Source organism: Aspergillus ochraceoroseus (assembly GCF_002846915.1).
Source record: "Aspergillus ochraceoroseus IBT 24754 chromosome Unknown P175scaffold_6, whole genome shotgun sequence".
NCBI lineage: Eukaryota > Fungi > Ascomycota > Eurotiomycetes > Eurotiales > Aspergillaceae > Aspergillus > Aspergillus ochraceoroseus.
This window is the reverse complement of record NW_024468481.1, coordinates 86,514-102,206: the sequence shown is the minus strand read 5'-3', so window position 1 is coordinate 102,206 and position 15,693 is coordinate 86,514. Positions and strand designations below refer to the sequence as shown.

The following is a 15,693-nucleotide window of genomic DNA, read 5'->3' as shown; positions in this document are numbered from 1 at the left end:
TAAAATCAAGTAATAAAGCTAAAGAATAATATATTTAACTTAAGCCTGATAATAATATTAGAAAATAATTTAAAATTTAAAATTTAGGCTTTATTTATATAAATAAAGTTAAGACTTTATAAGATAAATAAGCTTTTTAAAAATAATATTTCTAGACTATAATTTAATAATTTTAAATATAAATTATAGGAACTTTTTTTATAAATAATAACTAGTTAAATATTATATTTAATAAGTAAGAAATTAGTAAAAAAATTATTAATAAATATTATTTTATATATTTTTATAAATAATTTTATATAAAAGTTATAAAAAATAATTATTAATAATAATTAAAAATATATATACTAGATCTAGAAAAAAATTATTAAGATTAAGTATAAGAATTATATAATTATTAATAAATTTATATTAAATTTTATCTAGAAAATAAATATTTCTAATAAATTAAAAATAATTATTATACTTTATTAAATAGTTATTATAATATTTTAGAAATTTAAAAGAAATAATATAAGTTTTATAAATTTAATTTTAAATAATTTAAATAATAATCTTATTAAAATAATAATATAGAAGTATTTTTATACTATATATAATATAGTAAAGGACAAAATTTAGGAGAATTTACTATTAAATATTATATCTAATACTATTATGCCTGCCATAAATATACTAAGTTCTTAATTAATAAATAGAAGAAGACAGCAGCAATAATAGAAATATATACTACTATAGAATATAATAGTTATAAGCTATATTAATTATTAGTTAAAGTAATCTAGAAAACCTGGAATACTATACCTATTTTATAAGGAGGAAAAACATGATACTAAGGACTACCTATATTTAGTAATTAATAAGTAGAAGGAAGGGTAGAGACTAATTTTAATACTTTAGTACTTTAAGCTATATAAGTTAAAGAATAAGAATAATTTAATCTAAAATTAAGCTATTACCCTAGTTATATAAGCTAATACTATTCTAGATATTAATAATTTTATACTATTGTCACGGCGACCACATGACATGCAACCACATGCCGAACCACATGCTGAACCACATACCCAGTAACCAAGGGTAATTAGGAGAACAGCAATATTCAAGTTATCTGTACCATGCTAGTAACTTAACTAGGTAATATAAATAGTAATATAATAACTCTTAAAGTATTAAGAGATAAGTACTTTATTTTATTATTTTTAATATCTTCTTATTATTCTTATATTTTATATAGCTTTATTTCCTTTATTAATACTACTTATACTTAAGTACCTTATTAGTAAGATACTTATAATTTAAAGTACTTCCTTAACTAAGTAAAGTAATATAATAAGTATAAGAAGGATTACCTACTCCTCCTTCTAAGAAATAGTAAATCTAAACTTTATAGAATCTATAACTATAGTACTAGAAATTATTATTAAGGAAGGTTTAATAGTACTAGTAACTCTTTAGTATTAATCTATTAAATTAATAGAAGATAATAAGCTATAGTATATAGCCTAATATATAGTATAAGTCATGTAGATAGGTAGGGAGAAGGTATCTAAATCTAAGTTCTTTAAGATATAAAACCTAAAGGAACTTAATATCTTTCTAGAAGACTTTTAAGACTACTTTAGGTTATAGGGGAAATTTTATAAGAATAATATAATTAAAGTCTGCTATATTATAGGTTACCTAAAAGATAATATAAAGTAAGTATAGTACTTTAAGTATAGAGTAAATTCTAAAGAACTTATTTATATAGAATTTACTAAATTTCTATAAAATTTTCTAGAATTAAAAAGAGATTATAGGTAGATAGTAGCTTACTAGCTCTTATATATAAGATAAGGACTATAATAGAGTATATAAACCCTAATAATCTAGATAAAGAAGTTTATCTTAATAATTAAAACTAATCTTAAAGAATTCCTTTACTAGTTAACTATTTAAATAATCTGGCCTAAATTATGCAAGAAAATCTAGTAGGATATAATAATACTATAAAGTCTAGCTAAAGTTACTAAACTAGGGGCAAGGTATAAGAAACTTCAGAAATAAAAGAAGTAGGAAAGGTTAAATAAAATATAACTAAACTAATCTCTAGAGTCTTATATATTAAAGGATAACTTAAGAAAGAGAAAGAAAGATAATAGTAAAGTAATAAATCTCTAACTAATTAAATTCTAGTAAAAAAAGTTAAAGGAGGAGTAGTAGAATTACTAGAATTAATAAAAAAAAGGCTAATATTATTAATATAATTAAATTAATTATATTACAAGGAAATGCCCCTAGTATAGAGAAGGTATTAAGGGGGTAGAAGAATTAAAAGACTAAGACTAATAATAGTTAAATACTCTAGAATTCCTAGTACTCTAATAAAATAAAGAGATACTAGTAGGATTCCTCCTAGCTACTATAGTTATCCTAGTAAATAAGAAATAGGTTATAATAAAGATATTTATAGATACTAGAGTAAATAAGGACTTTATTTTTTATTACTTCTTAGTTAAAAAAGGAATAAATTTTAATAAGATAAAAATAAAGTAATCTATATATTTTATTAATAGCTTAATAGTACTATATTATGCAAGATTTTAAATAAAAAATTAAATTATAGATAGTCTTAATAAAATTAGAGAATTTAATATAGAATACTATATAGTAAATTTAGAAAAAAAAGAATATTAACTAATCTTAAGATATAGCTAGCTAAGTCTAATTAATCCTAATATCTTCTTAGTAGTAAATACCTGGTACTATTAAGAAAAAAAATTAAAGATTAAAATTAAATTACTTAAGTAATTTAAGAGTATAATAAGATAAGGACTTACTATACTAGTCTTAAGCTAACTATATAATAATAGTAATATAATAAAGGCTCTTCCTAAATATTATAAAAAATAAAAATTAATATTTTTAGAGAAAGAGATAAAAGTACTTCCTTTTAAAAAAGCTAGTTATAATATATTATTAGTTACTAATATAATATTATTAATAGGCTGACTATATAGTATATTAAGGATAGAATTAGTAATTTTAAGGAAGTATATTAATTAAATATTAGAAAAAAAATAGATCTAGCTCTTAATAAGTATAATAGGCATGCTAGTACTTTTTATATAAAAGGCTAATAAATTACTATAGCTTTATATAAATTATAAGGGCCTAAATATAATTATTATTAAGAACTAATATCCTCTCCTATAAATTAATAAACTAATAAATTAACTAGTTAAAATTAAATAATTTATTAAACTAGATTTATAAGATACCTATTACTAGATTTATATTTATTAAGGTAATAAGTAGAAGATAATATTTTATATAAGATATAAATATTATAAATATCTAGTTATACCTTTTAAATTATATAATACCCTAGCTACTTTTTAAATATATATTAATAAAGTAATAAAGAGAATCCTAGATAAATTTTATATAATATATTTAGATAATATTTTAATTTATTTATAAATAGAGGAAAAATATAAATACTATATTAATAAAGTATTATTATATCTCTAGAAGTATAATCTCTATATAAAATTATTAAAGTATAGCTTTTATTAGGAGGAAGTATATTTTCTTAGCTTTATTATAGAAATTAAAGAAATCTAAATAGATCTTAAGTAAGTATATATTATAGATAACTAGCTAGAATTATACTTATTCTATAATATTTAAGTATTCTTAAAATTTATAAGATATTTTTAAAAATTTATTTACTAATATTTTAAGATTACTACCCTATTAAGTAATATATTAAAGAGAATAATAAAGGGGAAAAAGAGTAGCCCCTTTAAGATAATAAAGAATAATTAAAGTATCTTTAAAATATTAAAGTAGATATTCTCTAGACCCCTAGTACTATAGTATTTTAATCTAGAATAAGAGATACTTCTAATAATTAATATATTAGATTTTATAATTATAAGAATCCTAATATAATATAATAGTGCCTAATTTATAAAGATATAATATATTATTTAATAACCTATAGTCTTTTACTTAAGAAAGTTAATTAAAATAGAGAGGAAGTATAAAACCTATAATTAAAAATTACTAGCTATAGTAGAATACTTTAAAGTATAGTATTATTATTTTAAAGATAATTTATATATAATATATATATAAATAAATTATATAAATTTAAAATATTTTTATATTATTAAGACTTTAAATTAATACTAGACTAGATAGGCTAAGCTCCTAGTAGTATATAATTTCTAGATTAAATATTAGTCTAGTAGCCTTAACCTAGCTAATATACCTTTAAGGTAAAAGGATTATAAACCTACCTAATAAAATATAATTAAGAAACTCTTACCTATATTTTAGGTAAAGTTAGAAGGTTTATAAAATAATTAAGATAGGAGTAAGATAGTAGCTCCTTAAAAGATTCTAATTATATAGTTAAAAAATTTAGAACTTTTAACCTAAAAAATACTAGTATAAAAAGTAGCTAGTAATAAGTAAGCCTATAAGATACTATTAACTACTTTATAAGACTTACTTTAAAAGATATAATATAAGGATACCTATATAAGTTATATTTAGAGTAATACTAGTAAGGAATGCCTAGTATACTAGAGGCATACTTAAATAGTAAAGAAATTACTTAAATAAGAAGTAATAAAGTAGCTTAAAAATAATATTAAATAAAGATAAATTTATAAGGATAGATAGTATATTAATAATAAGGGATTAGTATAATATAATAAGGCTATTTATATTTTTTCTAATTAAGTAGTATACTAAGAATTACTAAGAATATATTATAATAATTTATATATAGGCTACTTTAGTTAAGAAAAGATATTAGACCTTATTAAATAAAAATTTTACTAGAATACCCTATAATATAATATTAAGAAGTATATAAAGAGTTATTTAATTTACTAGAAGATAAAAATATCTAAATAACTTTTACTAGGCTAGCTTATAAAGCTCCTAATACTAGAATATTCTTAATAAGACCTGATTCTAGACTTTATTATAGGCTTATTATTATTAATATAAAAGGGGCGCGTGTATAATACTATCTTAATAATTATAAACTAATATATTAAGAGAGCTAAATATCTCTTAATAATAAGAGATATTAATACTAAGGAGCTAGCTAATATATTTATAAAAAAGATTATACTTAAAATAAGAGTACTAAGAAGTCTAGTAAATAACTATAACTTATTCTTTACTAGTAAATATTAGATCTAGCTATATTAAGAGCTTTAAGTTAAAGAATAATTAAGTATTATATTTTATCTATAGATAAATAGCTAAATAAAATATTAGAACTAGATATTAGAAACTTATTTAAGAATTTATATTAATTACTAATAAATTAATTAAATAAATTAACTAGGCATGGTAGAATTTATATATAATAATATAAAAAATATATTATTAGGGATATCCTCTTATAAAGTATAATATAATTACTAGCTAGTATTACTTGAGCTTACTAATATTAGGGACTCTAGTATAGTTATAGTAGTAGGAGAATAACTTGATTAATTATAAATAAAATATTATTAGCTAGAAGAAAGCCTATACCATGCTATTAAATAGTAAGTAAGGAGCTATAATAAGAGGTATTACCTAATTAAATACTATATAAGCTAATAGATATTACTATTAATAAAGAATATCTATATATAGAGGCCTAGTAAGAAGCTAGATATTAAATATAAAGAGCTATTTAAAATAGTTAAAGTAATAAGCTAATAAATATATTACTTATAATTATTTAAGTTATATAGAAAAATCTACCTGGTCTTTTATATATTATTCCTTAAAAAATAGAATATAAGAAATAGTAACTTACTAATATTATTCTAGCTAGTTATTATTAATAATAAGGAAGAATAAGAGATAAAATAGATTATTATATAATAAAAGTTATATAGTAAAGATTAATATTTAGTTAAATAAAAAGGATAGTTAATATATAAGAATACTTAGTAATTAGTAGAAGATTTAAAAAATATATAAGATATTCTAAATAAGTTTTATTATATAAATAAGATATAGATAAGGTACTAGTAAAATATTATAAAATAATAAAATATAGTAATAATAAGTTAATAGGATTAAGAAATTAAAAAAATTATAAAAATATATTAATAGTATTATTCTTTCTCTTTTTCTTACTAAATTTTAAGATTTAATAGAGATATACTATAGGTATTAAGAAATCTTAAGAAAATAACTTAATTTTATTATATAAAAATAAAAATAATAAAATACTTATACTATAATATTAATAAATCTTTAATTATTATAATTATTTTAAATCTTCTTATTATTATTCTCTAACTCTATTATACTACCCCTAATATACTATATATTAAGTAGGTAAAATATATTATAGTTAATAGATTAAAGTAATCTCTCTATCTAGTTCTTAGTCTTAAGATAATAGATAAAAATCTTAATAGTATAAGCTTATTAAGTATAGGCTACTATGCCTGCTATCTTACTAGATATTACTTGAATTTTCCTAAGACTAACTTATATAAGTAGGATAATAAGAAAGTACTTTTTATATAAGTAAGTATATTAAATATATTATTATTTTAAATTTAGGTATATATAGAAATAGGCTTTTATAGAATTATTATTTATATATTACTAAGATTTAGTATAATATAGGTAGTATAGTATCTATATAATAGTAGCTAGGCTAGTAGAGATAATTAGAATAGTTAGAGTAATTAGGGCTATAGTAATAGTAGGAATAATAAGAGCCAGTATAATAATAGGAGCTAGTATAATAATAGTAGTAGGAGTAGCTAGAGTTACTATAGTAGAAGAAGTAGAGGGAGAGGTAGTAATAATTACTATAATATTAGGAATAATTATAAAAGATAAGGAAGATATAGTCCTGCTAAATAATAAAGTAATAATAATAGAAATTATAAGAGATATACTAGTAATAATAGGAGTTATAAGTACTATAATTAATATAGATATAAGAAGATTTATTATAGGAGCCTATAAATAGTTAATATAATAAACCTATACTACTAGAATAAAGATACTTATAAAGAAAAAAGTAGTAGTAGCTAAATAAGCTTTTTTCTATAAAAATATAGCTAGTATAGTACCTAATAAAGAATACTTTAAGGAAGCCATAAGATCTATAATATAGTTAGTTATTACTATAATACTTAAGTAATAATAACCTACCTAGTATAATATATTAATTTATTAAAAGGGACTTTTTAAAATATAGATTAGATTAAAAAAAATATATATAAAGAAGTATTCCCCTATAATATTTATATTATAATAATACTTTTACTTATTACTAGTATATTTAGTAAATTACTTACTCTTATTTATTATTTTATTTAAAGTAAAATATAATACTATTTATATTTTATTTAATAAAGTATAATTAATAAAGATAGTATTATATATATTATTATTATTTCTAGTATTAAATAAAAAAGCAGGTTATATTATACTAACTAAGACTAGCTCTTTCTTAGTAGAGTACTAAGCTAGATTAAGTATAGTATATGTAATATATGAATATGCTACTAAGGGAAGGGGAGGTAATTATTATAGTAATTATATAATATATAACTATATATTAAACTATATACTAAACTATATATTTAATAACTAAAAATAATTAGAAGAATAGTAATATTTAAGTTACTTATACTATACTAGTAACTTAATTAAATAATATAAATAGTAATATAATAATTCCTGAAGTACTAAGAGGCAAGTACTTTATTTTATTACTTTTAATACCTTCCTACTACCCTTGTACTCTATATAGCTTTGCTTCCTTTACCAACACTACCCATACCCAAGCGCCTCGCCAGCGAGATGCTTACAACTATCTAGAGTTAATATACTAATAACTTTAATATTAATTATTTTTAAGAATAAATAGCTATATAACTCTAGAGTAAGCTATATAGTATATAATAATTATAATCTCTTTAATAACTTAATTAAAGATCTAAATAATTTTAAGAATTATAGTTTTATTACTTTTAATAGTAAGATAGTATATTCCTAAGATTATAAAAAAGTAATAATTTAATTTAAATTAGATAATAGTACTTTAATATTATATTAAATAAAATATCTTTAGAATTTAAATATACTATATAACCTAATATTAGTAGAAAGAATAAAAGTAGAATTAGAAATCTATTTTAACTTAAAAAATTAATATATTTATAAGATAGTAATAAATAAGGTAATTAAATATACTATCTTAAATAATAATATCCTATTTTTAGTTCTAAATAAGATAGTAATCATACCTACTATACTAATAGACTTATTATATTAATAATTAGGTTATTTATTTATTAAATAATTAAAATATAATAAGGCAATATTTTATAATAATAATTTAGTTACTAATAACTTGCCTACTATTAATTAGAATACTAAACTATACTATAAAGCATGTTAATTATTAAAATTAAAGAAAAAGATATCCTAAAAACTATAATTATATATAATAAAACTATTATAATTTATATATATAGATCTCTAAGAAATCAAACTAATTAAAAGAGATAATATTAGATATATCCTACTAGTTCTAGATAATTATTCTAGATACCTTTTTATATAATATTTAAAGGTAAAAAGTAAATCTTTAAAGATATTAAAGGAAATATATAATAATTAGCTAAATATGACTAGTATCTATATTAAAAGGGTTAGATTTAACTCTATTCCTAAATTTAATAAGTATACTAGGTAGAGCAAGGATTTTAGCACTATATATAAACTAATACTACCATAAACCCCTAAGGAAAATAGTACTATTAAATAATTTAGTAGCTATATAATCTAGACTACCCACATAATATATATATAAGCAAAAATAGAACTAATTATATAGCTATATAGTATAGATATAGTAGTCTATATTTTAAATAAATTAGTTAGAAAAGATAATAATAAAGAAAAGCTATCTATATAACTTTTTTATAAAGAATTAAATATTTTAATTAAAGATATTAATTTATAATATATTTATATATAAGAATATAAGGTATTTATAAATATTCTATATAAGGATAGGATTAAAAGTATAAAAATATTACCTAGAGTAAAAATTAGTTAACTAGTTAGATATAATAGAGATTATATCTATAAGATATAGTATCTAGATATAGGAAAGATAATTTAGTTAAGGGATATAATATTTAATAAAAATAATACTAATAAAATAGATAGAATATAATTATAACTTCCTAATAAATTAAAACTAAATAATAATAGTCTATCTAAAGTAACTATATTTATTAATATTAAAAGGAAAAGAATAATTCATAATAGTATATCTTACTAAACCTTATTATTAATAAATAATAATAAAGTTATTACAGGAAGAATTTAAATATTAATACCTAATCTAGCCCTACCTAAATCAAGCCTATCTAACCTAGAGGCAGGTACCAACTTAATATATCTGCACCTACCTACCTCTAGGGCTGTCTCTAAAACCACCCTATCTAACTTAGAGGCAGGTATTGAACTTATCATACTTGAGTGGCTACCTGCCTCTAGGGCTGCCCCTAGGGCTATCTTTAAAACTACTAAGCTTATCATATTAGAGTAGACACCTATCTCTTGGCCTGCCTCTAGGGCTATTTCTAAAACTATTATCAAGTAAAATAATTAAGTAATTAGTAAAAATATAGAGAAGATAGTAAGACCTAGTATAAAGGAATAATCTAAGTAAAATAAATATAAAAAAATAATTAACTATTTTATTATAAATAATTTATATACTAGTTAACCTATTTTTAAAAGAATACTAGTATTATAACTAATATAAAGGCTTTTAAAATTATTTACCTAATATAGGGAAGTCTTACTAGTTTTAAAACTTTCTAAAAATAACTATACTCTAATAACTCTAGATATATTAAAAAGAAAGTATTTAAAGATTAGAAAGCAGGTTAAATTTAATATTAGGAAAGTAAAAATAATTAACTAGGTAAAGATATAAAATCCTACTAGTAGGGATACTAGTAATAATATTATTACTTTATAAAGATTTTTAAAATTTATAAAGAATTAATACTAAAGTATTTACTTTAAAAATAAGTAGGTAAAGTAATTATAGAAAAAGAAAGTAAAATAAAAATAATAATCTTAATTCTAGTTTATATTACCTCTAAAAATACTTCTAAAAATGCCTTATCTACTAGAATCCTATCTAAAGCTAGAAAAATTACCTAATATAATTATTATAGTATTACTAGATCCTAGTAGTTTTATACTAGAGATTAAGTCTATAAAAACTTATAAAATTAAAATCTTATAAATCTATATTTAAGTAATAAAGTTATTATAAAAAGATTACTAAATATAAGTAATATAAAATTAAATTAATAAGCTTAAAGCTATTTAGACTTATAAATTTATATTATTATTAAAAGATATAAAGATCTTACTAGAAAAATAAGTATATAATTTAAAATTAAATATAAATAATAATATATTATAATTTTATATAAAATAAGTTATATATAAAAATTTCTAAAAACTAGATATAAATTTTAATTAAGTCTACTTCTTAATAATAGTAGATACTTTAGTAAAGCTATTTTTAAGTATAGTTACTTATTTTAATTTAAAATAAGTATAATTTAATATAATAACTATCTATTTTAATATAATAATTAAAAATTAAAAAATCTATATATATTAATTAACTAGTTTTAATAAATAAGATAATATAGTATATCTACTACTCTAAGTCCTATATAAATTATAATAATTAATATTTCTTTAGTATAAGAAATTCTATAATATTCTAGTAAAAATTAGTATAAAGGTAATTAATAAAAACCTATACTTTTATTATAATCTAGACTAGTAACTAATATTTATTATCTATATTAATAATATAATAATTACTAGCCTTAATAAAGTAAATATTTAATAATTTATAAATAAGCTAGAAAAATATTTTAAATTAAAGTAATTAGATAAACTTATATAATTCTTAGGATATAATATTTATAGATTACTTAATAATTTAATATTAATATCTTAATATATATATATCTAAAAGATACTCTATAAATAGAATTTTTATAATCTTTAGCTATATTATATATTAATAACTCTAGAATAGAAATTAACTAGAAAGATACTAGATACTAGTAATATTATTCTAGATACTATATATACCTCTATAAATAAAGATAATATTACCTATTACTAGGAGCTAACTAGATTATTAAATTAGATTACTATTTAAACTTAATTAAATATTTAATATATAATAATATAACTATTATAGAGAAATTATAATCCTAGTAAATTAAACTATAATATAATTAAATAAGTTTTCTAATATTTAAAGAAGACCTTAAACTATATAATAGTCTTAAGTTATTTAGATAATTTATTATATATATATATTAATACCTCCTATATAGATTATAAAGATAAAAAATTAATAAAAGGCTTTATATTTTTTATATTTAAAATATTAATTATATAAAAATTAGTAAAGTAATTACTAATTACTCTAAATTTAATTATTATTAAATTTATTATATAGAATATAATAATAAAGCTAGTTATATAATTATAAAAGCTATATATAATTATTAAACTAGAATAATCTATAAAAAGTATTATATCTTTATATACTAATTCTATAAATATTATTATATTAATAAAAAAACTAAATTATATATCTATACTTTACTAAATAAATATTTACTACTTTTTTATAAAAAAGATAATTAAAAATAATAGAATTTAATTATAAATAATAAGTAAAAAAAATAATATTACTAATAAATTAACTAAGATATTATTAACTATAAAATTTAATAAATTTATTAAGAGATTAGATTTTAGCAGGTTAAAGATAGACTCTAAATAGCTTTATATAATAAATATATTACTAAAGGGGGTGTATTAGAGTACTATACTTAGTAAATACAACTAATACTACTATAAAGCAGTATTACCATAAAGAAGAAGATAGTAACATGTAACTACTCTATATATTTAGGCTACTATTTCCTTCCAGATCTCCATACTTCTTCTAAGCATCTCTCCTTCTCTCTATTTCCTAGTTAGATCCAATTAAATTCATTTCGGTCAACTTTCTACCATCATAGTTTGACGACCTTCATCAGTTTATAGTTAACAATACTCTGGATTTGGTTAGTTTGCAGTTAGGGAGATGGAGTGATTACTAATTCAAGACGTCATGTGATAACAAGATGAATCATGTGACTGGCGTCCCCGTGCAAATTTGTGTCGTCCGTTTTTTCGGGGTTAACGAGTTAGTTCTCTCACTGGAAACCCGAATATTGTGGTATTGGACTAGTAAAGACGGAGTAAAAAGTGGAGCACAAGGAGTCAAACCACAGTTCGACATATCCTGCGTCTTACACCTGGTGATTCCTGGTTGGAGAGTAGCGACAGGGGACGAAACGACATCGTATAGAAGCAGGTCTCGATCCTCGAATCATCTCCAACGCTGGAACTTTGCATGGTGAACAATTCGTCCGATCCTTTATATTCTGATCCGGTGGCTTCACGCCATTACAAGCCCATCGGCGTCGTGTAGACCAAGCTTTCAGGATCTACAACGCCGAAACCGGATAGGGTTAATAGCATCATATAACGAGATGAAGGAAAACGCCACCGGACGCCTTTGGTCAGAGAGGCCCCCGAACGGTTCTGCTATATCCCACACACGCTCAATCAATAGTGAATACGGCTCCGATTGTGAAAGAACCGTCTAGGCATAGTTATCCCGGGTGTTTCTCTTCAAACCCCAGTCTCAAGGGAGGCCCCGATCCATGGATGTGAATGACGGCGAACGTGGCTAAACCGATTTTGCTGAGACCCACAGGACACGCAAGTTCTGGATGCATAATGCCATCACTGTCAGTTCGTTTCACGGCCATTTTCTGGCATGATTAGCCCGGCCCATGTCCCCATGATGTTTTCTTAGCGCTTGGGGCTTCGTAGGTCCCACCGTCCCCCGCCCAAGTGTCATTACTTGATTCATTAAGGGGGGTAGGGGGGGGAGAACGTCAATTAAAACCTCCTTTTTGCCATCAGACCTTTTTTTTTTTTTTTTTTGGTTTTCTCCCGAAGACTCCAAGGTATGCGCTGGGGCAAAATTATCGGGGCTAACCCTATAACACTCGTGGTTTTGTTTCACCCGTTTTTTAACTCTCCCAGCTACGTACATATCCTTGCTTGGCCCTTATTGTTCCCTGTCACCAAAGCATCATGAGTGTCGATAGTTCCCAAACCGAGAAGCCTGAGTTCGGTCAGCTGTCTGAGACCCAAACAGTGCACACGAGGGATCCTGAAAGCCAAGTCGAAACAAGAGATACAAATTCCACGACATCAACCTCCCTCTTTAGTGGCGCGCGATGGCGTGAAGTAGCTAGGTCTGTCCGAGAACAAACTGGCCGTCTAGCTGAGCAGTTGGGTCGCCCTGCGTCCCATGGCGAGCATGGGCTAGGGTCATCGCTTGTGCACCCGGAAGAGCTGGGCTCGACAGAGGATGATAAACTAGCAGCGATCTTTCGCAGCGGCTCACAGGACACATCAAATGAAGGTCGATATCAAATGGCGGTAAACGAAGAGGCCAAAAACTTGATGCGAGGCCTTAGTGGACTCCGTCACCGGAATGCGCCAGCAACGCCTGAGAAGGACAATTCCTCGTTCCCCGAATCTGACAACACAACCCTCGCCGACCACACACCAGCAGATGTGGAAGCCATCGGAAACACCCCCCAGCCGGGGTTCTCAGGGGGGGTACTATCTGCCCTACTCCAGCTGCAGGCCAATCAAATGCAACATTCCCGCACCGATAGCCTCTATTCTGCAGCGGAATCCGATCATGAGTCGTCGCAACCCTCCCTACCACTCTCTGGGACTATAACTCCCACCCCGGGAATGCCTCATGCCCCGACTAGTCCCACCCCCGCAAAGCAAAAGCTCCAAAAATGGTACAAGAAGTCTAACCATACCTCGACTGCGTCCCTAGTGCAGGCGTCTATGAACCTAGGCCACATTGGTTCTTCCTCCGCATGGGCGAATACTAATGTCCCAAAGGCAGAATTACCCAACGCCAATAAGAAGAAGAAGAAGGGCAAAAAGATTCACAAGGACATTAAATTGACAATTCATATCGCCGATATTATCATGCGGCAACGTTATATTATGTTGCTATGTCGGGCGATGATGAAATATGGAGCCCCCTCGCATCGCCTTGAAGAATACATGCAGATGACCGCTCGAGTTCTCGACATTGATGCCCAGTTTCTCTACTTGCCTTCATGCATGATCATGTCCTTTGACGACCGCATTACCCGCACTGCCGAAGTCAAATTGATCCGCGTGCAAAGTGGGTTGGACTTGGGTCGCTTGGAAGAAGTTCACCATTGCTATAAACGAGTGACACATGACATGGTGGACATGCAGACAGCCATCAGCGAATTAACAGAGTTGATGGAACGAAAGCCACGGTATCCCGTTTGGCTGGTGATCCTCCTTTACGGCCTCGGATCAGCCGCAGTTGGGCCCTTTAGTTTCAGTGCTAGGCCAATCGATTTGCCCATCATCTTCATCCTAGGATGCTGTGTTGGCTTTATGCAGCTTGTTCTTGCTCCTCTTTCGGCTTTGTACTCGAACGTCTTCGAAGTGACTGCTGCCATTCTTGTCTCCTTCCTTGCACGGGCCTTTGGCAGTATTCGACTCCCCGGGCACACTGATCCGATCTTCTGCTATGCCTCCATCACAGAATCCTCCATTGCGCTGATCCTCCCCGGGTTTTCGGTCCTCACGAGCAGCCTTGAACTCCAATCCCACCAGATCATCGCTGGTTCGATCCGTCTGGTCTATACCATTTTATACTCATTATTCCTCGGTTATGGAGTGACTGTGGGGACTACAATCTACGGGGCAATCGACTCCAATGCAACCAGGGACACCACTTGTGCAAGAGAGAGTGTTTGGGGCAGCTCTTACACCCAGCACTTCCCATTTGTCGCTGTCTATTGTCTGATTGCCGCGCTCATCAACCAGTCAACCCTCAAGAAAACTCCGATGATGGTTCTGATTGGCACAGCAGGCTATGTGACCAACTACTTCAGTACCCAAAAGCTGGGCTCCTCCTCCGAGGTTGCCAACACAGTCGGAGCGTTCACCATCGGGTTTCTTGCAAATCTCTATTCGAGGCTGTGGCATGGAAATGCCGTCAGCAGCACTATACCCGGTATCTTCACTCTAGTCCCATCCGGACTGGCGTCTTCGGGTTCGATCTTGTCAGCCATCGAATACTCGGACTCCGTCAAGAGTGGCAGGGCAGATACCTCAGGCAGCGCTTCCGGCAGCTCACTGACGAGTCTGGGATTCGGAATGATTCAGACGGCGATTGGCATTACTGTTGGATTGTTTCTTTCAGCGTTGATTGTTTATCCACATGGAAAGCGTAGGAGCGGCTTATTTTCATTGTAGAGTTGGATGGTGCTTTGTATAGATCTCCCGCCTCTTTTTCGTCTCCATGTTTCGTGCATCTCATCGGAGTTTGGTCCACTTAGACCGGTTAATAATTTATAATTTTGCAACCTCATCGCGGCAGTTGACGAGCTATTCAATCTACGAGAGGATCATTTCTTTCTTATACCATCCATTTGCAAAGTTTCTTGGGTATAT

General features: G+C 25.6%; 1 protein-coding gene across 1 annotated transcript; it reads left to right on the top strand.

The window, feature by feature from the left end:
- Positions 1-13,126: 13,126 nt before the first annotated feature.
- P175DRAFT_0502588 (uncharacterized protein) lies at positions 13,127-15,645 on the top strand. The gene has a single exon (XM_040897422.1). It carries the CDS (start codon positions 13,258-13,260, stop codon positions 15,493-15,495), a length of 2,238 nt encoding a protein of 745 aa, XP_040750461.1. The 5' UTR covers positions 13,127-13,257; the 3' UTR covers positions 15,496-15,645.
- Positions 15,646-15,693: the final 48 nt, after the last annotated feature.